The sequence below is a fragment of the Fistularia commersonii genome, chromosome 1, assembly GCF_037954325.1.
Source record: "Fistularia commersonii isolate RoL2024-O1a breed Wild chromosome 1, RoL_Fcom_v1.0, whole genome shotgun sequence".
Taxonomy (NCBI): Eukaryota; Metazoa; Chordata; class Actinopteri; order Syngnathiformes; family Fistulariidae; genus Fistularia; species Fistularia commersonii.
In genome coordinates, this window is record NC_141284.1 from 17325640 (window position 1) to 17349907 (window position 24268).

At 43.3% G+C, this 24268-nt stretch overlaps 1 protein-coding gene across 2 annotated transcripts in view; it reads right to left on the reverse strand.

Moving 5' to 3' along the window:
- Nucleotides 1–6422: 6422 nt before the first annotated feature.
- Nucleotides 6423–24268, reverse strand: part of akap6 (A kinase (PRKA) anchor protein 6) — a 154968-nt gene continuing 137122 nt past the window's right edge. For both annotated transcript variants that reach the window (XM_086151937.1, XM_086151928.1), the window contains exons 19-24: nt 23858–24010; nt 18091–20166; nt 17432–17737; nt 15166–15792; nt 13186–13275; nt 6423–11291 (exon numbers count right to left, since the gene is read on the reverse strand). In XM_086151937.1, coding sequence (XP_086008063.1) covers nt 11250–11291; nt 13186–13275; nt 15166–15792; nt 17432–17737; nt 18091–20166; nt 23858–24010 — 3294 coding nt within the window. In that variant the 3' untranslated portion in view covers nt 6423–11249. The remainder of the gene's footprint in view (nt 11292–13185; nt 13276–15165; nt 15793–17431; nt 17738–18090; nt 20167–23857; nt 24011–24268) is intronic.

A 24268-nucleotide genomic window follows, 5' to 3' on the forward strand; every position in this document is an offset into this window, starting at 1 on the left:
TTTCTGATGTGAAATGAACCTTTTAATATTTTTGTCAAACTCTGAAATCGATGTTAATTAATCTTTTTGAGCTTAAAGGTTTAATGCCCCTCAGGCTTGTTACCATGGGAGTGGCAATCCTTTCGATACAGGAGTTAACCAAACTTGTGTTGCGATCAAGCAGTACAACATACATAAAACACAACACACTGATGACTTGCAGAGAAATAGAAAATATAGAAATAATTACTCTGCGACTGCATTGATATAGTATACCGTCTTTTTTACTGCTTTCACTGATTACTCCCTTTTGATGTAATTTTTTGGTTATATTTTTTCAGTTTTATGAAAAAAAAAAAAAAGTAGTTTTGTGATAGTTTTGTTGCTTTTATTTTTTTTGATGAACCTGTTTCTATTCCAGCCTCCCGGAGGCGAATCCAGGGTTGTTTTCCAGGTGACCCTCCATTCAAGTTGCATGATGACAAGGAGCGGTGTGAACTTTAACCTTTGATTGACAGCCAATCAGACAGAGGGACACAGGCTGCCATGACAGCTGAGTCTCTTCCCGCTATATTCCAACTAATAGTGTCCCTGTCTCAATATCTAACTACCCCTCCTCCACCTCCCCCCCACTATTGATGGATGGGGTTGGGCCGCCGTTGCCCGGCTGTGGGTCAAAGGTCAAACCGGAGCCCAGGTTCTGGGTACGGCCGGTGTAATGGAAGCTGAAATATTAGTCCTAAATGCCTGGAGAGGCCGGACGCCTCAGAGAAGATGATGAATTAACTGCTCTGAGGAATTACAGATCTGGCGTTGTGAAGTTTACACACACACACACACAAACGCATGCGTGGACACAATCATTTCCTTTACACACACATTATCTTTTTAGCACACCTCCATATGCAAATGATTGATAATAGACATCAACTTATGTCTTTTTGTCTCGTCTTGCCCCCCCCTTGCCAACACACACACACACACACACACACACACACACACACACACACACACACACACACACACACACACACACACACTAACTCTTCTATGCTGGCAGAAGATTGATCGCAGTCGCAAGCATCTCAGTCAGACGCCAGCATCATCGCTGCTTTTATTTTTCCGGCCTCGTTGCCCCTCGCCGTCTCATATCAAATTGTTTTTTAAACACATTTTGATGGCCGATGAGGAAATGTAATCAGTCTGAAAACTTCATTGTGACCCTCCCCCCTCCACATGCGCATGCACGCACTTTGGCGCACGGACACTCACGCACACACAAACACACACACACACACACACACACACACACACAAAATCATGGAAAATACTAGAGAGTCTTCACCCACACCTCTGGCTGTTTTTTTTTGTTATGAATTGAAAACCCTCCGATTGTTTTTAGGGAAATGACTAATATTTGAAAATACTCAAAAAACAGGTCACTTTGGAAATGCCACCAGCTGCCAGGAATTTCAAAGAGGCTTATCTTCTGAGGAGAAGCAGGTGGGTCAAAACTATAAACAAGCCATGGTAATAGAATCATTTCAACGTCACTGGAAGAAAGCCCAGACAAAGACGGTTTCAAAGTAAAGTCTTTCAAGAGGTTTACCTGTCACAGGTTAATGTGGTGAAACTCTGTCTGGCTGAACCACAACCTCCGTCTGACCTCTGGCCTCCATGGAGGTGAGACAGAAAAAAACGAAATCTCAGGTTTTGGGTTTCTTCTAACAACAAAAAAAGCTATCACACTTCTCAACGATTGTGCTACAATATGAGTTTCTAGAATCACAGGTATGGAACCCAGGGATTTACACTTACAGTTTCCTGGTTTTTTCTTCCTCTTTGGTGGACATTCACCTCCATATGGTTGCTGCACTGCCTCCTTAAGGTTACAATTTGCCATGACTAAATTTAAAATACAAAACATGCACTTCCTGGTGTTGATGTGGCCCCTTCGATTCCACCCCTGTGCGCAATATTATCTTTTTTTTCCATTGTTTAATCATCAAAAAATGTTTTCATATAAATAAGCATAAATATATTCATTTAAGTATTCAATGAAATACATTCATGCACCATCTTTATAACTCCTGACCCACTCATTCCTGACTCAGTCAATGGCATGATTTTACTTTGAAAATGAAATGAAAAAATAAAGTACATCAAGATATATATGTTTGAGCACTTTAAAAGACATACAGTTTTCATCTTGAAAAAATGAAAGACACAATTAAAATAAGTTATCTATTATCCAACCCCCCTCCTGAAGGCCTAACTACACCTATTATTTTCATTTTAAGAATGGACAATACAAATTAATGGTTCACATTAATGGGCTGGAACGAGGCTCTTGGATTCCTTTTCACTCTGGAGTTTCCCCAGGTGAGAGACGCCGGGCAGGGTTAGGCATATTAATTGCCCCCCCCCACCCCACCCCCTCGGGTTGGGGGACAATTCTTACTGTTGTGTGTGCCTTCGCACCCAACGGAAGTTCTTACTACAGACCCTTTGCGGGGTCCCGAGAGGGGTTGCTTGAGAGCACTCTTGTTGGGGACCCACTTGTCGTACTGGGGGACTTCAACACTCATATGGGCAGGGACAGTGAGTGTCCACAACAAACTCCATGTTCAGACATATAGGTACGCTTATGTGCACCTGGCACCGGCACACTGTAGGCCTTAGAGGCAGGGCGAGGAGCTCAGCCATCTGATTGGAGCTCAGAGTTGAGTCGCTGCTCCTCAACATGGAGAGGAGTCAGATGAAGTGTCTCGGGCCTCTAGTTCGGATGCCTCCTGGACGCCTCCCTGGTATGGCATTCTGGGCATGTCCAACCGGGAGGAGGCCCAGGGGAAGACCCTGGACATGCTGGAAGGACAATGTCTCTAGGCTGGCCAGGGAGTCCCTGCGGAAGAGCTGGACCATGTGGCTGGGGAAAGTCTGGGCCTCTCTGCTGGATGGATTCACAATTTTTAGTACATTTATAGTAATATCCTAACACAAGGACACTGGGCAGTGAGGGGTTATAGCTTTTTGGACGTGTAAACGTGTAAATGTCGAACGGAGAAGGGAAGTCCTGGACATTCCCCCTATGACCGAGGAACCACTGCGGGTGAGCAAGCTGAACCCGATGGAACCTTGGAGGCCTCGCCAGCATCACGTTTTGTTCCCCTGACGGCAGAACGTTTTCTGAGAAAATTTGTTTCCAATCTCGCCTTCCTGCCATTTTTTCATCCGTCCCCCAACTGGAGTAAATGATGGAGGGACGACGGATCATCAGGGAGGCGAATGGAGGCAGGATCATAACGGCGGCCGCATCATTACAGACTGTGTGTATGTGTGTGCGTGTGCATTCTCATTCAGTGCAAATGGCTGCCGGCACTTGTCTCCCTGCAGCAGGATTCTAATGATACAAATACGCTTAAATTTAAGTTTCATCCCGGCATTTGGCAGCAGAGTGATTGCATCCAGCGAGGGAGAATCACGTCTCTGCAGGTACGAGAGGGTTTTTGTTGTTTTGTTTTTCTTCCCCTCTTCAGACTCGCCATGATTCCTGATAAACAACATTTTCATGTTTTCACTGGATTTTAGATCAGGAGGGAAAAACACATAATGGATTTTTTTTTAAAACAAATTTTATTCCAAATATTAAACTGAAAAACAAAACTACATATGTATATGTAATCTGATCTGAACCTGTTCTCACTGGCATTTTGAGTAAAGTAAAATCCTGTTTGCTTTTAATGACTGAATACAAAGTGTTATCAACCTGTTGCTAGCATTTTAGCCATAATGTGCTACACGTTGTGTTCCAAGACATTTACAGTCTTGTGAAAAGAACTGAAGAATCCCTCACAAAATGTGAACAAAAATTTGGGCCATGACAGCGAGACCTGGAAAGAGAACCCTCGATCTGAACCCGAGCGGTGTTTGGTGACAGGACTTCATCACGCTCATCGTGGACTGTCGATAACAAACACCATGTTCAGACATAAAGGTGTGCTTATGTGCACCTTGCACCAGCACACTTTAGGCCTTAGAGATAGGGTGAGGAGCTCAGCCATCCAGGAGGAGCTCGGAGTTGAGTTGCTGCTCCTCCACATAGAGAGGACTCAAATGAGGTGGCTCGGGCCTATAGTCAGGATGCCTCCTGGACGCCTCCCTGGTACGGCATTGCGGGCATGCACAGCCAGGAGGAGGCCCTGGGGAAGACATTGGACACACTGGAAGGACTATGTCTCTAGGCTGGCCTGGGAACGTCTCAGAATCCCTCCAGATAAAAAATAACTTTTAATCTGAAAAAGAGATCAAGATCAAACCCTATAAGCGCATATAAGCGCCCTATTGCTAATATCCAAGAAGCCAAAAGCTACTTCCAAAGCTAGTGGCATGATGAAATTGTAACGCGAGTCAATGTTTGTTCCTTCAGTATCACAGCAAGAGGGTCCCAGGTCTTAATCCTGTGGGGGACCTTAAGTTGTTGAGTGTTAATGTTCTCAGCCTGCCTCCAAGCCCTGAGCTGGGGTTTAACCTGGATGGGTTAGCTGTCAATCACAGAGCCACGTTAAGAGATATTCAATCATTCCTCCTCTCATTCACATCCACAGACAATGTAGTCTTCAATGAACCTGCAGACTGTTTTTAAGTTATTGGAGGAAGACAGAAAACCTGGAGAGAACCAGAAGCTGACAGAAAGAACCAGTAAGAAGATCATTTCAAGTGATATCAGGTGTGAAAAGAACCTGAGACAAAATCTAAACTAACTCCAACTTTGCCCTAAACGAAACCAAGCATCGATAAGTTGCCCAGAGAGACTTACTCTGGATGCTTCCTGCTCCGGGACAGTCACAGGAAGGTGGTAAAGAAACGATGCAGGTATCGAAGGTGCAGCTGACCTGAGTGAGTATTCCAACTCTAGAACAACTCTAGAACAAACAAGAAAACAAAAGAGGCCAAATGAGATTCAGACGGTGTCCAATGAGGTACAGTTAGTCCTCAATTACGCCAAACTGGCAGACGATCACTGGAGTGAAAGAGGAGGACCCCCGGCGGCTGGCTGGACGGCTCCACTCCAGCGACGGACGGCAAGCGTCCTGACATTTCAAGCCTCTAACTTGTCCGTCCGTCTGCGTTTCATCCCCCATTCTTTCCCTGCGACTTCACAGCGAGAGAGCAGATAATTTGGCTGCTCTGTCTGTTTGATGTGCTGTAATCACATGTGATCTTTTCAACAGGGAGCCGGCCGTCTCGTTAATTTGAGCATTGGTGCGACGCTGCCCCCCCCCCCCCTCCGCCAACCTCTCCCCATCCCTCCCCCCAATCAGGCCGCTGCCTGAAGAGTAATTGCAGAGCCACCATGCTTCGATGCGCTCGACCTTTACGACCTTAAAAGCCATTTCCATTTTTCGGACCACATGCGCAAAAAAATACATATCTTGTTAATTGCAAAAAAAAAAAAAAGGCAAAAATTCCTCCTCAGCCGCTGTTGACCCCCCCCCCCCCCCCACAACACACACACCACCCCTCCATATTTGATTTCCCTTTGAAGGCAAAACGCTGAAAAGCATTTCCATTTTCATTCATCAATGCTTATCAGTCATCTGAAGGCCCCTTCAGCCACAATCAGCGTCATGGCCGCAGCCCTGGGCAGGGAAGGGGGGGTCAGCAGGGGGAAGTTGGGGTGGGGGTTGGTTGACGTGGAATTATGAACCATCCCTAGTAATTTGCTCAAATGTGGAGGGAGTTTTGTCGCGGCTAGTTTTTCTACCCTTTCTTAGTTTCACTCGCGTCGCAGCTGGCAGAGGGCGGATCTGTGCAGGGATGGAGGCGGAGTCACAGCGGGGGGGAGGGGTGCTATCAGAGGATCCACCGACAGAGGTCTTCTTCAGATTTTCGATCGCACCTGGACCTGGTTGGAATCCGATCTTAGAAATCTACGGAAGGCCTTCCATTTCTTGCTAACTCTGCTAAACAGGAGGCTCGTTGGACCCCCTGGTGGCTGAGACAGGAAATGCAACCAATTCAGAACAACGGCCTGGGATGATGTCATCACCTCAGCAGAAACATTTCAACATTTTCTCAAAAGATTTCGCAAGTGGTAAAATTTGCAGGCAAGTCACCGTACGATCGAGGAGGATAGTATCATCTGAATTAAAACAAAGAACACGGTTGGATTATTTCTTTAAAAATTAGAGGGAAAATTACCAAGATGTTGCCAAGGCTGGATAAAAAACTTGAGAAAAAATGTATAAAAAACGTTGGAAACATAAATTGGAAAAAGGATTGCGAAAACGTCAAATAATTGCTTAATATTATAAGTAATATTAAAAAGACTAACTCAAAATTTTGGATGAAAATTGATGGATGAAAAATGCAAAGGTGAAATTCAAGGGGGAAAATTAGCTGAAGAGTCAGAGAAATGAAACTAATAACGACAAGGAGCAGAATTTGTTTTTTTTTTTCCCAATAAATTGTGTTTATTTGTCAGCGGTGGTTTGACAGTGTTTTCAGCAGGAAACATGCAGTCGAAGTCTTTACGGCCGACACTCTTCATGGTCATCACCATTATCATAATAAAGATATTCCATGTCACAGGTCACAAGGGAACACAACACACCAGGGATTTTTCTCCCTCCACGTTTCACACTTTTACATATTTACACAGCAATTCAGGCAAACCTGCGGGAGAACTAGAAAAAAATCAGAAACTGATAAAAGCTGCTTTGGAATCAGACACGACATGGCAAAAAAATGGAAAAGTGCCAAAAATAAAAATGTTAAAATAAATATCTGTATTTAATATTTAAGGAAATTTGAAGTAATATTTCTAATCATTTAATCAGCTGCTTTTATTTGTTTTTTTTTTGTTCAAATTAAAGTCACACTTATTTCTTTATTTTCTAAATTCCTTTGTTTTGTTTTGTTTTTTTTATCTTCACATCGCAAAGCAGTTTTTCATGTAAAACGAAGGAGATATAACGCCGGAGCAACAAGGCACACAATTATCACTTTGACCCCCCTAGTCCCACCCCATGGCCATCTATTATTGTGGTCATTATTGGGACTTAAATCGACTCCCTGCGGGCAAATCTTCAATGAAATGTCTTCTCCTACCAATTTAATGTAGTAAAAACTGATTTTCAGGTCAAATTTGAAATTCTTAATTCTTTATCTTCAAGTGATTTTTGTTCATTCTATTTTCAGCTTTCTGGTAATTTCCCTGGTCATTATTTTAGTGTGGAGAAATTCAACAATTGAAAGACCTGATGACTATTAGCTCAAAAGTTTCATCAATAAAAGTGATACATCAGGCATAAAAACCTGAAAATAATAAAACATAACCTGAAAATCTGAAAAAAAAATATATAAAAATCAGGAAAAAACAAATGCAGAATATATTAAAACTCAAATGTATTTAACATTTTTTCTGGAAAAAAAAATGAAATAAACAAAACACCAAAGAATAAATTTGTAAACAAGGAACAAAAAAACTCAAAAAGTGTAAATTTGGCAGATCTAGAATTTTTTATTTTACCCAGCTAAAGATTGTAAGAAAAAAAGGCCATCAATTTTCTTATGATTATCTGAGAAAACGAAAAAGTCAAGACATACCTAAAAATCAGCAAATCAGCAACAAAGTCACATTTAAAAAAAAAACAGAGCAAATAATAATCATCTTAAAATCAGTAAAAAAAAATACAGAAAAATTATGCAATTAAATGAGAAAAAAACAACAAAAACAAAAAGAAAAAAAGGGTTTCCGTTTCCCGAAAATCTTAAAAGGACATTCAGGAGACCTGGATCTACTGCACTTCGTCAAATGGGACCTGGAGGCGACAGAAGCTCGAGCTCCATTCCAGCGACAGCAGGAATGCTGCTCACCTGCTGCTTTGGTCTCCTTGCATAGAAACATTCCATCCTGAGATGCCCGTTGACCAATACCAGCAAAATAGACCCCCATATCCCCAATTCCCCAAAAATAAAAATAAAAAAAAACAATAACGCAAAAACGACGGCAGTTTCGTATGACGCCATGTCATGAATGCCATGGAAACAATGTCGCTCTACCTGCTTTGGTCACTTCCATGACAAATTTTCAGTCTCCTGTTTGGTTTCAGTGACCAATGAAATCCTTTGTTTGTGGATGACGGGACGGTTCCTGGGCAAAAGTCAAATGTTTTTTTTTTGCTCATTTTTGTTCATGATTGTTTATTACTGTTTCAAATTTTTACGGACATTTCCTCCGTGATTCATCCATAATTTGTTCTCAGTGTTTATTTGATTTACTAAGTTGTTTCTCGCTATTTTTCAGTGCTTTGTCAACATTTCCTGATCATTTATCCGAAATTTGTTTTTAACAATTAAGAATGACTCTATGATTTAAATATAATTTAGTCTTGAATTTTTGTTCATTTTAAAGTGATACCATTGGGGGAGGGGGTTATTCCTTGCCGATCATTTTAATAATTCCTCTTAATTATTGGTTGGTTTGATGATTTATCATTCAAGAAGGAATTTCTTCCTGATTTTTTGGTTTAGGTTGTAATTTCTTGATAATTTCTTTTCAATTACCTTGAGGAGATCAACCCTCGCTGGTCTTTTAAAAGTCACTCATTGATTTGCTTATTTGTAGGTTGATTTGAATGAATGAGTCCATTTTATTTTGTTCTTACCTCCCCCTTATTTTAAGGTGGCACCAGACACGTTTATTTCCTTCTATCTTGTTTTTCCATTAAATCCCTGACGTTCTCTCGAACTGTTCCAGGTTTGACCCGCAGGAAGTTTCGAGCCGAGGCGTCGGAGAACTTCGGGGCATCGTCACCAAGAAGAAAACATAATTTAAGGGCTGTTGTTTTTCTTTTGCCTCCCTCAGCTTTCCCCCTCCGACTCCTCCCGATAAGGCGTGAGCAGGACGCTGTTTTTCTTTACCTGACAGTTTAAACTCCCACCGTTTGACTGGAGTCCAAATCAGCATCTCAGCCTGGAGAGTCACGGACGGCGGCCAGGGTTTGACAGCCGGCGGTCGCTCCTCCGCTCTCCTGCCGGCGTCCAACTTTTATTTTGAAAGTTTCGAGATTTAGTAGGGTAGATCAAATGGTAAAGCAGGAGGATTTTTGTTTCCTTGTTTTGGCTTGTTTTCAGTTCATTTCTTGCAGATTTTAATTCTGCATTTTATATGTCATTTCCAGCTGATCATCTGGTAATCTTTGCTTATTTTTTTGAGAGAATTTTGTTTTTCACCACAGAAATCTTTGGGTTCTTTCTTGTTTATATGATAGAAATGTATTTCTTTTTGATTTATTTCTTGCTTACCTTTTTTTACATTTCTGATTGTCAATGAGTATTTCGGGCTTCCTTGGTATTTCTTTTCCTGTATTTTTTATTTCTATTTCTGGAAATCCATTTGGGATCTTCATGTCATTTTTGAAATCTATTAGCTCACTTCATCCTGCTGATTTCTTGCCAGTTTGCGATAAGTCCTTGAAGATTATTACAATTTATTTGTGCAGCTTCTTTTTTTGTTCCAGTCTCAGTTAATTTCCTGCTGAATGTTTTGCAGGTTGTTGTGTGCTTTGAGATCATTTCCTGCCCGTTTATCATAATTCCCGCCAGATTTTCATTTCTCACAGATTATTGGTCATTTTTGGAAAGCTGTACTGTATGCCTTAAACAAACATGGCCATGTTTCTGTCCAGGGGGCAGTCACCACATGTCACCGGGGGAAAAACAGATCATTGAGGTATGAAATATATCTCCAGAATGACCTCACCCCTCCATCGCCGTTCACATTCAGCGTTGTATAAACAGATACAGAAATTCTAGTTGAAGTTAGTTACGCAGCGTAACCTCAGCTGTTCACCCTGGTGACCAGAGATGAGGCAAAACTACAGAGGTTCCCTCTCAGAGCCAGGACCTGCAACGGCTAAGCTGAGTATTTTTTTGTCAAATCACTATGATCGATTTCCTTCTCATTGTTATGTTTTTTTGAGGCAAAATGTTGGTTTTCCCCTCATATTTGCTGCTGGAACCAGGGACGACAACATGTGACTCGAATTTGACTGCCATTGATCAACCTTTAACTTCCTGGTTTCCCATTGATCCCTCTCTCCCGCTTTATTTCTATACCTGCTTCATTTTCTATGACTTCCCGTCCTACCCCTTCCCTCCCCATGTCCTCCACAATTCATCTCCACAAAACCCTGTTCTACGACATTACGAACAACTCCCCATCGTCTGCATCTGGGCTTCCAGGCTTTTTGCACATTTTTCACTGATTACTAGTTAATTTTTAAATAACATTTAAATGAATGTCGAGGGAAATCACATAATTTCCTTAAGACTCAAAGGGAAATGCGTTTCTTTCCTCTTCATTTTCATACTTTTAAACCACCATCTACATGCTAGGTAGCGCGTATGACGCTAACGCCTACGATTTCTCCTAAATCCCTGCAAACCAAGCCTAAACCTGCCAAATCAGGTGAGTCAGATATCATCATTTAATTGTCATGCCGAGGGGCTGTCCTCAGTGATTCACCAAAATCATCGGCATCGGCTGCTTTCTTAAAGCTGTGGGCAAATAATATAACATTTAGAGATGTTTTATAGGCGAGCGTGAAGGGATTATATTCTGGCGGAGAATATTTGAATTGTGCTAAAACATAAAGCTGGACGAAGGCTGGACGAAGAGAATAGCCTTCTGAGTAACTGATACAGTAAAAATGTGCTTTGCAATACTTAAAAAAGCCCCAAACTCTCACGATGACCTCAGATTCCTACCATTTCAAGGTTTTTATAGTAGCATATTGATAAATTGCCACATTTAACGGGTCCGAACCTTAAACCTTCCTCTCGGAAACGTGAAACTGTGATAAAATCAAAGCCAACAAAATAGTGATCCTGATTATCTTTGAATGTGTAAATTCACATCTTTTCTGTTTGGCCAGAAGACAAGACACTGACGAACCTAAAAGAACCTCTTTTTTGAATGGAGTTTGGTGGGGAGAATGTAGCCTGCTCAGGGGGCCCTCATCTACCAAAGTTTCAGTTTTATGATCTTGTTCAAACACTTTTTTTTTACCATGGCGTTTTGAAGTCTATGTGTTGTTTTCTGCATTTAAAAAAAAAAAGTGCTCAGCCAAAATCCCAGAAGCATCTCCACCGTTATATGTCAGCCCCAAACCCTCGAAGCAGTAGCTCTCAGTCCAGTGTGATGGGAGTGTCAGGAGACTCCACTGGGCGAGGAGACGCGTGGAGGAGTCATAAGGAGATGCACCTTACAGCTGGAGCCGAGCCGGTCCCGCCACTATAGCTGTTCTCTGTAGGAGACAATCAGAACGCAGGTTGTTTTCAGATTTTCTTTCTATATTTTTTACAGACGAACAAATACTTCCAGGACAAATACAGACAAACGATGGGAACCAATACAGTAGGTGATAAGGAATCAATAAACATCAATAACATTGACCAATTCACAACATTTGGTGTTCCTGACTGATCTGATACCAGCATCCTTTTCTGCTCCGCTTTTTTTTAATGAAACTTTCCCAATATGAGCCAGGAAAACACACACACACACACAAACACACACACACACACGCACACACACACACACACACACACACACACACACACACATGCATGTACGAACGTAAACAGACGCATACACATATACGCATGTACATACATAAACACAAACACACACACACACACTCATACACATGTACGCACTTAAACACACACACAAACACACACACACACACACACACACACACATACACATGTACGTACGTAAACACACACACACAGACTCCTGAGTGTTTTGCTGCAGACCTTCTGCTGTCTGGGTCACAAAGCACATCATGAGCCGCATTCACGATTGCTTTAATTGTACCAGCGTGTGTCGGTGTGTGTGTGTGTGTGTGTGCGCGTGTGGATGTGTGTGAACAGGTGGGCTAGACTGGGGCACGCCATGGGGGTCAGGACCAGCTGTACGCATCACTGATATGATATGTGCATGTGTGTGTCCCTTGTGAGTTTTTTCGTGTGTCATGAGTGTGTGTGTCTGTGTGTGTCTTTTGTACATTACGGTTGATTTCATGGTTTACTGAGTGTATTTCAGTGCATCCCAGTGTGTGTGCAGGTTTGTCCTCTAGTGTGTATTTGTGTATCCCGGTGTGAATGTGCGTGTCTGTGCGCATGCCCGTGTGTGCATGCACGTGAACAACATGTCTGTATAACCTGCAGCTGTTGGGCTGTCAGAGCATCTACCTGGACTCTCTGCCCTGCCCTGAGGGGTGTGTGTATGTCTGTGTGTGTATGTGTGTGTGTGCTTGAGACTGTGCCTCTGTGTGCATGTCTGTATGTGTGTGTGTTTGGAGTATAGGGGCAGTAGGTTGTGCTTAGCCCTGGAGGCACCCATAGGCCACACACACACACACACACACACACACACACACACACACACACACACACACACTGATTGTGTCATTGTTGTTGGTCTGCAGCTTTCTAGTTTTTTTATTTCATAAAAACAGACAAGGTTGAAGAGGAAAAGAAAACACTCTGCCAGAATTTACAAACAAAACAAACTGTTCTTTTCATTCCTTTTCTTTTTTAACATGAAAACTGTACAATTAGGGTCAAATTGTCATCGCAATTATGGTTGTTTGTCCACGTCATCACACTTTGACAACTAACAGGACCATTGATCTCCCCGAACGATGTGACCTTACGTTAGCAAACAAGTCTATGTACGAACGGTTACTGTAATCAGATTACATTCGTCAAATCTAAGGCAAGCTGCTGCAACAATTCAAGTGCTTCTCGATAATCAGTAACCCCTCAGTTTCTTTAACTCAAACTGTGAAATTATAGAAAAAAAAGACATCGCTTAACTGTTGATTTTTATACAAGGACTTTGTTCTCTTGATTCAATTGTATATATAAAAAGACAATGTATTAAGCCGGTGTCGTATGAAAACACCGAAGGAAATTACATTGTGTTGGGTAATAATAATGTAGTAAGGAACATAACCCCATGTAATACGCGAATGTATTACTTTTCTGTAATATATTTCGCCACATTATGTAATAATAACTAATATGCAGAATTCAGTTATTTAGTTTTTTGCCTCAATATTCCAGGCTTCTTTACAGAATTTCAGCATACAGGTTTTCAAGGACGGGCAGTGAAAACAATGGAGGACCTACCTGGACGCTCGGTCCCATCATGGAGGCTGAGGGTCCCGTCCTGGAGGAGGCTGGTCTCAGCGCCGCCCTGGTGGCCTGAGGAGGTGCCAGCTGAGATCATTGGGAAGAGAGAGAAAGATGAGAGTCGGAGGTGATAAATAGTACATCAAACTAAGGCAAATAGAGCTGCGACTGAAAATCAATGCAGCACTTTATTCTCTTCTCTGCAGATGAAGAGACGAAGTGAGGAGGAGGAGCAAGAGGAGGACGGGGAGAAGAAAAAGGAGACAGAAGAGTCTGTTTTTCGACCAGTTGATTCTCCCTTTCAGCCCAAAGTGATAAAAGGCTGTAAATTAAAAACGAGGAGCACCAGCAGCTGTTGATCCCCCACATACATCTGTCTGCAGGAGTTGTCACGGAAACATGATGGCAACCACGATCGAAGGATCTGCCATTTTGGAGGGAAATATGGGGGGGTCTTTGACTGTCTTACGATTGAACTTTCCGCTTGTACTCTGAATGTGCCTTTGAAATATTTACTTTTAATATGTTTACTCAAAAACTAAATATGCAGTAGCACTAGGAATTGAAAATAAAATTAAAAAAAAAAATTTAAATGCAAAATAATCACAAAATGTAAACATTTCCCTAAAGTCAAGTTCAGACAAAACATAATCAGCAAAAAATATTTTTGGAGCCAAAATTTACCCAAAAATGCTAAATAAAAGCTTCCAAAAAGAAACATCGGTGAAAAAAGAGAAAAACACTAAACTTCACCTGAAAATCAGAGAAAAAAAACTTCAATAAAGTCAAACAAAATTAAAAGCTGAAATCTCAACTGAATCAGCAGGAAAAGAAAAATTTGAGAAAGAAAGAAAAGACAAAAATGGTGATTTTGTTTTGAAGAGTCGAGTTCTCAAATCCCTCCGGGGTCCCTGGATCAGACTCCTGCTGCTGTTTCATCACGAATCCCGAGGAAAAAAAACAACAAAAACTGGCTGCTCCTTTATCACAGTTGATAACCCTACCCTTAAGTTCTACCCTTCTTTAAAAAAAAAAACTTTTTTCCAAAGCTTTCCTCAAATTAACTATGCAGATGAAGACGTAAACGAAAAAAGACTGAGGAGGAAAGTAAAAAAAAAAAAAAAAAAGGTGGCGTAAACAGGGAAGGCGGGGGAGGGAGAGTGGGTGGAGGCGGCGGAAGTAGGAGTTCATTTACATGAGGAAATAGAAAAAAAGGTAAAAAAGAAAAAGCGTAAAGATGCAAATTCAGCGATGAAATGAATTGAACGATCAGCCGCGTCGACGGAGAATCCTAATGAAATCTGACTGATAGTAATTATGCTGATGTTGTTCTGTGGACCTTAACCTTTTCCACGGCTAAACTGAGCACTCGGCAAATCCTCCACCAGAGGGGTGGGGGAAAGGAGAATGGGGGGGGGGGGTGAGAAAGAGTGACTTCATGTTAGATATAGTTAAAATAGAAAGTTTGAAAGTTTTGGGCTGCTAAGGAAGAAGGTAGGAGAGGAGGAGGCAACAGGCTGAGGAAGAGAAGGAGGAGGATAATGTGAAAGAAGGGATCAGGAAAGATGGGAAAATCAAGTAAAAGTGAAGGAAAAAACACTTATAGGATGTAAAGAAAGGAGCAACAATGCTGAGATCAGAGGAGGGGAGAAAGTAGAGAAAGTGAGGACACAAGGTCAGGGGGGGTCAAGGAGGATGGAGAGAAAAAAAGGGCCTCACGAAAGAGAAGAAGGCGAAAGGCAGTGAGGATGCAGGGAGCCGACAAGAAGGAAGAGGGGGAAGTTACCAGTGGAGGTGAGGTGGGGAGGGAAAGGTGAAGAAGAGCTGGAGAGGAGGAGAAGGACAAGAGGTGGAGGGTCGAGGAGGAGAGGAAACGGGATGAAAGGAGCAGGAGAGCCGAGCCGGTGAAATGGAAACTAAGCCTCATCACATTCAGCCACGGCGAGGTTTCGGCTCAGTCTAATTCCTGGCACTTACCTGCCTCGACGTCTTCACTTCCTGCTGCGACAAAGTGTGGCCTCTCGGCCCCCTCGCCCCCTGCCGCTCCACCTCCGGCTCCCCTCTATCTCCCCCTCTGATCGCCACACCGTTAATTTCGGGATTAATACACGCGCCGGCGGCGGGAGGCTCCTTTGAGGGATTTGTAGCAGCGCCGCAGACACTTATCTTGGTCATTACGGCAACCATATTGGATCCCGGAGCTTTAGTATCTGCGGCGGTGGTGGCGGCGGCAGAGTCTATCGAGGGGGGATTAAGATAAGCAGGACCCTCATTACGCTGCCGCAGTACAGCGACATCGCAGAAGGTGGAGGAGGGGGAGCCGCGAGCGTTGGCCGGTTCCTCCTGGGGGGAGTCGCACGACCGGGCGGTAGCAGCGCCGGGCGGCGCCATGCTGTAGCAGAGGGGGGGGCCCAGGTAGACCTCCTCTGTGCAGGCGGAGAAGAGCGTCTCTTCGTCCCGGATGTCTGGGCTGGGTAGGGGTGATCTCCGGTCGTCTGGGTCCTGGACCAGCTCACCGCAGTCGCTGTCGTGTGACGAGAGCGACAGGTAGGAGTAGAAGTCGCCCTTCCGGAGGGGGAGGGGCTGGTGGGCGTGTCTCAACACCTGCAAAACAAACAGCACCATGTGGCTCGTCACACACAGAAGACCGTCATACTGATTCAATTGTATTTCTAAATTGATTAAAAAAAAAACTATTTTATTTCCTTCTTTCTTTTAACCAGGACTTCTAATATACATATATTCAAACAGGTGGTCTTCACTTAAAGAAGGGATTACGTTCAAAGAGGTCTGTCATTAAGCGAAACACAGCTTCTACCGTACAGTATTTGCATATATATCAGCCATTTGTACCGTGCTATTTTACCTTTTTTTTCCTTTAATGTTTATATTTACATGAATATAGGCCAATTATAAGCGCGGGTAAGCGTGTACAAAACATGCTTAGAACTCCGCTGCCAGCGCATACTGCACGAATTTTAATATTATCGCAAAGCCTGTTATCGGTAACTGAGTACAAAACTGAATCGGCAGATTCTTGAAAAGTGATACAAACAAAGCTCGCAAATAATTGGAGACAAATAATCAAGTGTTTAAAAGGTTTTGGTTGAAAAGGTTGAAACAAGGAGTTGCCTATCAGAATTGGACTATGAGTCGACCAGCTTCTTTGAATCTCTTTCAAATTTCATTTGATTTTTCTTGACTCTGCTGATGTTCTGCCTCTTTTCTTTTCTCACACTGAGAGAAAAACCCAAGCAGCTGGAAAGTTACAGGATCATTTTCTGCTTTTTGCTACTGGTCCTTATTTTATTTTTGTCAGTTAAAAAATACAAAACTGATCAGCTCCAAGAACTGAAGAGAAGAAGAGAAGTCACATCCGAATTACTAGGATACGCCACGCCGTCTATTAGATCACTGTCACACCTCCTCTTTGCACCCCTTTGTCCTGGAGAGACGGGAGGTAACAACTGTGTTCCAACTTCCCGCCTACCAAAGAAAATCCCAGGCAGAGCTCCTGTTTTCTCTGCGATCAACAATCAAAACTAAAATGAAGGAGAAATTCAGCTGAAAATACTTTAAGAATAAATATATATACATACATATATATATATATATATACACACACACATATATATCCTGTATATGCATATATATTTATAGCGAAAATAAGAATAAAGTTTTTTTTAAAAAAAAAGAAAAAAACAAGCAATTCATGAAAAATAGCAAAAAAAAATAGGGAAGAATTAATTAGTAAGAATTTACAGATTTCGAAATAAAAACTACTTGAATCACACCAACTGAGGATCAGAATGATGTGACCCTCAAACAGAAAGGAAATGAAAATAAAACGAGTCAAAGATCTTTAGAAAACACAAGAAATTGGGGACAAAAAATTGGAAGATAAAATGAAATAAAATCTGCAAGAAATCATAGCAATTTTTATTTTGAATTCCCCAATTATTTTACACATTAAAAACAAAAAAAAACAAACAAAAAACTTGACTGGTGAAAATGACTGGTGACTGATGACTTAATACAATGCACTTGAAGAGAAAATAAAAAACTCAATTTTTTGAAATTAATAACGACTTTCACAATCGAAAAGAAACTAAACTAAAGTATCCGATGGAAAGTTTGACCCTCAAAAGATTGAAAGAATCCAAAAAAAGTCAAAAATAAAAGATTTTTGGTCTCAACCCTATTTACTGTCTGTTTCTGTCTGTTTCCAGAGATTAGACCTCACCTTCTCCCTAATCTCAGCCATGGAAGCCGTCTCTGCTGGCCGTCCGCATCCTTCAGCCTCCTCAGCCTCTTTGCTCTTCAGCGCCATCGACGTCATGTCAATGATCTCCAGGATGAAGTTGTGCACGTTCTCCTTCCCATCCTTTTGCATGTGGGCTTTGGCTGGCCGGGGGAGCTGGGCACAGCAGGATGGCTGGGGACCACACCACTTCCTGGGAGGCGGTGAGGTGTCCTTGTCGCGGACCTTCAGCTTGGTTTCCTCGGTAACAAACGACGAGAACTTGAACTTTTCCTGGATGGTGATGGACTAGAAAATATACAGCTGAAAATCAGGAATCTTTACAGCTAACAAAGATATTTAACTCTTTCAAAATAGCAAAATATAAAAAAATACCAAATCAACAGGGAAAATAAAAATGACCTTCAAGAAACAGTGCAATGGTACAAGAGATGAGGATAGACTAAACATGAGGTAAAATTCAGCAAAAATTCATTTGGGAACCCAAAGAATTAGACCAGGAATATCGGTTTTAACAGGAAGAGAAGCGCCCAGACAATTTACTTGAGATTTAACCAAGATTGACCAACAATTTTGTTAAAATGTACGAAACTACAGGAAAAAATCAAGAGCAAAATGATAAAGAAGCTGCAGTAAATTACCTTTCGCGTCCCGACTGGTGCTGGCCTGATATCTTCAACCGGGGACAAAGAGGGAGGGGAAGGCAGGGAGGGACTGTGGCAGGGGATCTCCCCCTGCAGCTGTCCGACCAATGAGGAGGTGCGAGGCAACGGGCTCAGGTGGCAGGGGGTAGATGTCGACGGCTCCTTTATCGAAGTGTTATCTTCCTCTCTGGTTTGGGGAAAAACGAACGTCTCCCGCAGTGACTCCCCCTTCTTGGTGAAGACACTCGACTCCTCCCGCAGGAGCTCGTCGTCCTCATCCACGTTCCCGTTCTCCACATCGTCCGCGAATTGGCTAATATAGTTCCGTGCTGCATTCCTGCGGTTCTCCTCCTCCACCTCTTCGTTTTTGTTGTCGTCCGACGTTGTGGCTGGACGGCCCCGGGGACTCATCTCTTCGTGCTGGGCGGGAAGGTTGGCGCCGCAGCGGAGTTCGTCCCAGAGGCCAGCCTCTGTCTTCGAGGTCGAGGAGGTGCGAGGAGGACGGATCCAGCTTTGCAGCTTCGTGTAATCCAGCCCGAGGGCATAGGACTCTTCCATCGCCTCCTCGTCATCCTGCTCGTTCTCATTTCCCGATGAGACACCAGTCAACTCCTCCTCATCCTCGCCGTCCCGCACACCGAGCTCCTCCTCGGTGAGCGTAAGGGTGGAGGAGGACAAGAGGTCGCTGTCGTCCTCGTCCTCATCGGTGCAGGCCGAAGTACAAGACACATTCACGACCAGGCTCAAGCTGGTGGCGTCCGCCTCCTCCACCACTTGCCCTCGTGGCCCGTTTCTATGGCAACATCTCCTCTTGGCACTGGTGGGATCCGGGAGAGGGGGGCGTTGGTTTCGTAGCCCAGTGAAGTCCTCTGAGCCAAGGGAGGAGTCCTCGGTGCTACTCAGCTCCGTCAAGGATGCGGCGGCCGAGCTCTCATTGACGAGTGACGGTTGGCCGATAAGGCGACGGCCACCGAGAGAAGGGGATGCAGGGAGGCGGCGCCGCTGCTGTGACCTGCTGCGGAGCGTAAGGTCGGAAACGCTACGCGTCATTTTCGCTGCTGCGGGACTCTGGATGTTCTCTAGACGCCGAAGGAGATCCAGGGTTCTCCGGCTCAACTCCTCTGACTCAATATCGCCTTGAGGGGCTTCGCTCTCCTTTGTTGGCTCCAACGGGGCGATGCCTCCTACGCTGCCGCCCGTCTGACCTTCTTGTGCGTCAGCGCACGGCGCCAGGCCACTTTCTAGGGAGGCCCTTCGATGCAGCACCTCCTTTGATGGGTACAAGTCAACTCCAAAAGCAAGGACAGACTCCAAAGAGGAACCCTGAGAGAGAACCGAATCCCTACGGCTCTTGGGTGAAGCAATGTTCTCCAAGTCGGGGTCTGAGATGATTACATTGGGCAAAACTTCCTCTCCCCCTTTCTTCCTGTTGCTCTTCTTCTTCTCCTCCTCCCTACTCCCATCTACTCTCCATCCCCTACCTTTCTTCCTCTCCTCAGTCCTGCTCCCTTGCTCGTCCTGAAACATTCCCTCTGTGTCACCGGTGTCACTGACAATCCCGCTCTCGCTTTCCGACCGTCGGCTGCTGCCTCTACTCCACTCCTGCCTCCCCCCCTCTTCTTCATTGCCTCTGCTGCCGCCTCCTCGCCCACTTGCCATCACACCGCCGAGCAGGTCCGGCAGTGACTCCATGGAGGAGAACGTTGAGTCCTTGCTCAAGCTCTTCAGGAGTAAATTCGGTTTCCCAACTTTGGTGGAAATGTTGGGGTTATGCGGGAACAAGTCCACGCTGTGTAGACTGTAGACCTGCCACACCTGGGCGCCCGGAGGGAAGGGCTGTGATGTCACACACGAAGCCCCGCCTACCCAGCTGGTTTGGATCCCGCCGGGCTGCGGCTCCGTCTCCGTCGGCAGGTTCTGCGTCAAGTCAGGCTCCTCCAGCGGTTCAGCGATGGTCATGTCTGTCTCGTCCCATTCCCATGAGTCATCTGGGAGCGGAACGGGAGCTCTGGCGGGTGGAGGGCTGGGCTGATGGAGGTCGACGAGACCCGGGTCCAGAAAGTTCCCCGGAACCTACAGCGCAAGTGTAACAACCAGGAAATAAATAAATAAATAAATAAATAAATACTCAGTGACTTTCAGGAAAAGCTTGCAGGTTTGATTCCTTAAGAATGTAAGAACTTTGGGTTATTTGATTGAACTGTTGGGAAAATAAAGGAAATACTCTTTTTACAAAAAATAGAAAAAAGAAATGGAGTGAACTGTAGGTGAACTGAGGCATCCCTGCAGCTCAGAATAGTGGGAATTAAAAGATGGCACTGAAATAGAAATATGTTTGTTATTTTTTAAATATTTTTATTTTTGACTGAAACACAAAGTCTTTTTTCAGTGGAACCAAAGACAAACTTTGGTTGGAAAAGAAAGCAGGAATGAAATAATCTGAAGTTTCAGAGCTGAAAGAGCCATTTTTAGACTTTATCTTGAACAAATTGGTGTGTGTTTGTAAATAATGTAAAATTCAAACACATTAAACTCAAAGGTTCTTTAACAGTTTGAGCCTGGAAATATCTACAAAAGTATTAGAGGGAAATTTGAAATTGAACTGAAAATCCATCTCAAATTTCCTTTCCATTTGGGCTTTTTTTCTTTAATGCCTCGAAGTCATGAAAAAAAACAAGCAACAAGGTTAAAAATGTTGGGAAATTCAGATGTTTGTCAAAAACTGTAGAACATATTTCCAAAAATACCACAAGTCTGCCTGACTTCTTTTTCTTTTCTTAACAATTTCTTGAGAAAAAAAATAAAATTTAGAGGTGATGGGTTATTCAAAGCTTGACTTGATGTTGGGAAACTCCTGCTTTCGCTTCAGGAGCTGAAGCCAGGGCTCGTTGATAAAAATACAAGACAGAGAAAGAGAAAACGTCAATCCAGACATTTATGAGTGGAAGATCGATGACTTTAAAATTGATCTTGGAGTCGAGGTCTGCCACCCACAGCTGTTTACCTTTTCCTAAATGCCAGGCTGCAACTTGAGCTTCTCCTGGTTTGTGAGGTTTGACGTTCTTTACATTGATTTTCATTTGATTTCCTGTTAATTTTCAGCTGATTTCCGGTTAATTCTGAAGCAAATCAGGTCATTTCCTGTTCATTCTCAGACTATTTCCTGCTGATCCCCTGCCCTGCTTTTCCCCAACACTGGAAATCTATAATGACAAGACATCTCTTCAGATGCAAAGCGTCTGCCTCGTTAAAATAACAAACAAAAAAAACAAAAACAAAACAATAACAGAAGTGTAAAAACCAGTTGCTCCAGAACATCAACACAATTTCTCCCGTCGCACTAACAAAAACATGAATAATTCTGAGAAGAAGAAGAAAAGCCTAAAGTAAATACGGAGTGGGAAACGATTTAATGTAAAAACAGAGTTCTTTCATCCACTGACTTCATTACACAAACTGCTTGTCTCGTTAATACGTGTGTGTGTGTGTGTGTATGAGTGCGCGCGCATGTAAGATTATAGAGGTGCTGTTGAAAAAAGGTCCTTCAGTAAATAATCCAATCAAATGCAGTTTCTAATGACACAAAATATTAAGATCTGCAGTTTGGGTCAGTTTGCAGTTGAATTGATTTTACGTTATCCTCCTTTCAGACTTAAATTCCTTCCTTAAAGTTTATTTTTGGTTGAATTTCAGATAAATTCCAGCTGATTTGGAGTTGGGAAGACATTGACATTTAACTTCTAATTAAGAAAAAAATTACTTTGAATTTTCATTGAATTTCTTGCCTATTTTCATTTTTCTAAACCATGTTTACACCCCTTTCATTCCTGGTGTTTACCCATGTCGGTGCTATTTTGTGTGTGTGTGTGTGTGTGTGTGTGTGTGTGTGTGTGAGTGTATGTTTGTGTGTGTGTGTGTGTGTGTGTGTGTGTGTGTGTGTGTATGAGACAGAGAGAGAGAGAGAGAAAGTGGGAGTGCATGTGTCTGTGTGTTTGATTTTAGGCGAATGCAGTAAACTTTTTCCCATTAGCTTCACTTTGACTGCTCCCATTTGTTAGCTTAGCATGCGGCGGGAGCCCAAGGAGAGGCGGCTGTGAGGCCCGGCGGGTGATTATTCATCGGGTCCTGGACGGCGGATGGTGCTCGGCCTGTCAGCGGGGCCAGGAGCCGCCGCCGGCCCCATGATGAGGGGACGCCGTGAGCGAACAGATAAATCACCGGCTGTTTTGAATGAAACGGAAAGACGAAACGCTTTTAGGACCACGGGAAAATGTGGTTCTTAAAAAGAGATGAACGCCCTTTCACTTTCTTTTAGATTGGAAGTGGACACAACCGACATCGTCCCCATGATCAATTCCGCTGGATCAATATCTGAACTCCTAATCAACGGGTGTCAGCAAAATATGATTATTACGATGATTAAAATGGCGCAGGGGTCAGAGCGGTCGTCCTTGGAACCGAACATTCCTGGTTCGATTCCTGAGTTTCTCCTAGCCTGCTGAAGAGTTGTTGAGCAAGAAACTGAACCCCTAACTGCAACCCTGACAGTGTTCCTCAGCCTCCTTCTACTCATGGTTCATCCAAAATGGGTTAAATACAGGGGTCTAATTTTGCTGATGTTGTGATCTATGTAGAACTTTATGTTTAAGGCATTTCTTCCAAAGAGCAAAACAGGAAATTCACATCGATCTATCAATGAAAGAAGTACATCCATATTCATCATAAGAGCAATGTGGTTTTATAGTTCTGACAATGCTAAGTTTAAGTGCTTTTAAAATCGGAGGGATCTTGAATGACCCCCAGAGAGATGTCGAGGTAGAAATTGACCAATCAGACGCTCCGATCCTTTTCAGCTCTGACCCTTTCTGACATGAGGTGAGACAGTGGGTTTTCTTTCAAGTTTTTTGGATAAAAGACTGATTTCTCTCTATTACAAGTTGAAAACAAAGTGTTTGACTCTGCTTCTGTTGGTTCTCTATTCTGGAATGTCCTCCTCTCTTTTGTTCATTTCGATTGTTTTCTAGCCAATTCTGTTTGGTTCCATTCTACCTTGTTTATGGAACACAGTAAACACATATTTATCCAAAGGGTTCTGTCACTGATACGAAAACAATTACACACAATTTAAAACACACATACATACGCTCACATGCATGCACGCACGCACAGGAAGGACAATCGCTTCATCACGGCGCTCCAGTGTTCATTTATAAGCTTTACTTCTCCTCCATCTCCAGTCCCCACTGAAATTACTCTCCAGCCGGGCGGCAAGGAGGTCAGGGAGGCTGGCCTTGCCATTTTTCTTCTCTTCCTCCACCCTGCACACGCACGTGTCAATGTGAGTCTGACTGTGTATGTGTGTGCGCGTCTGTGTGTGCGTGTGTGTGTTTGTGTTGTTCTAAAACGAACCATCGGGTGTTAAAACTCGTTCGGACATGATCAACTTGGTTAAGTTGCTCTACGTGTGTTTTAATATGTGGAGGGGCTTCATCAAACGCACAAACACAGACGACCACCTTCATTCATAATTTTTTTGTTCTTTGGTTTGTTTGTATTTTTTTGATTTCCTTGAAATTCACACTGGAAAAAAAGTGTATCCAGACACTGCAAGAAATCAGTTAAAACCAGCCGGAATATAAAACAAAACACACATGCAAAGATATCATGTACAAAATGAATGAAGGAAAAGAAAAAAGAAACATTCGAAGCGTTTGATTAAAAAAAGCAGAAATTGACCAGTGACATCACTGGTTAGGTGACTGACCTGTGTCTCTCCCAGCTCCTTCTTCAGTCGGTTCTGCCACTGCAGCGCCTGCATCACGATGGCGTCCCAGCGGCGCTCCAGGTTGATGGACAGAAGCTGCAGGGCTTCACGCTGCTGCTCAGCCTCAGGGCCCACTTCTGCCAGGGGGCCCGCCTGCATCCGAGGGACATATAATCGATTAATTTAGACCATTTAATTTCTGAATCACAGAACAAAAGAAAACACAAACTGGAAGATTACCTGTTTCAGTTCAAATGATTCTTACTTTTATTGAATTCTGTTCTGCTTTATTTTGTTGATGATGAGTTGATGTGTGTGTTTGTCTCAGACATGTTGATGCAGCCTCAGAGTGGCACAGGCCAGTATCTCTCTGAGACGGTCTCAAGACCGGACAAATGCAGAGGGTTGTGT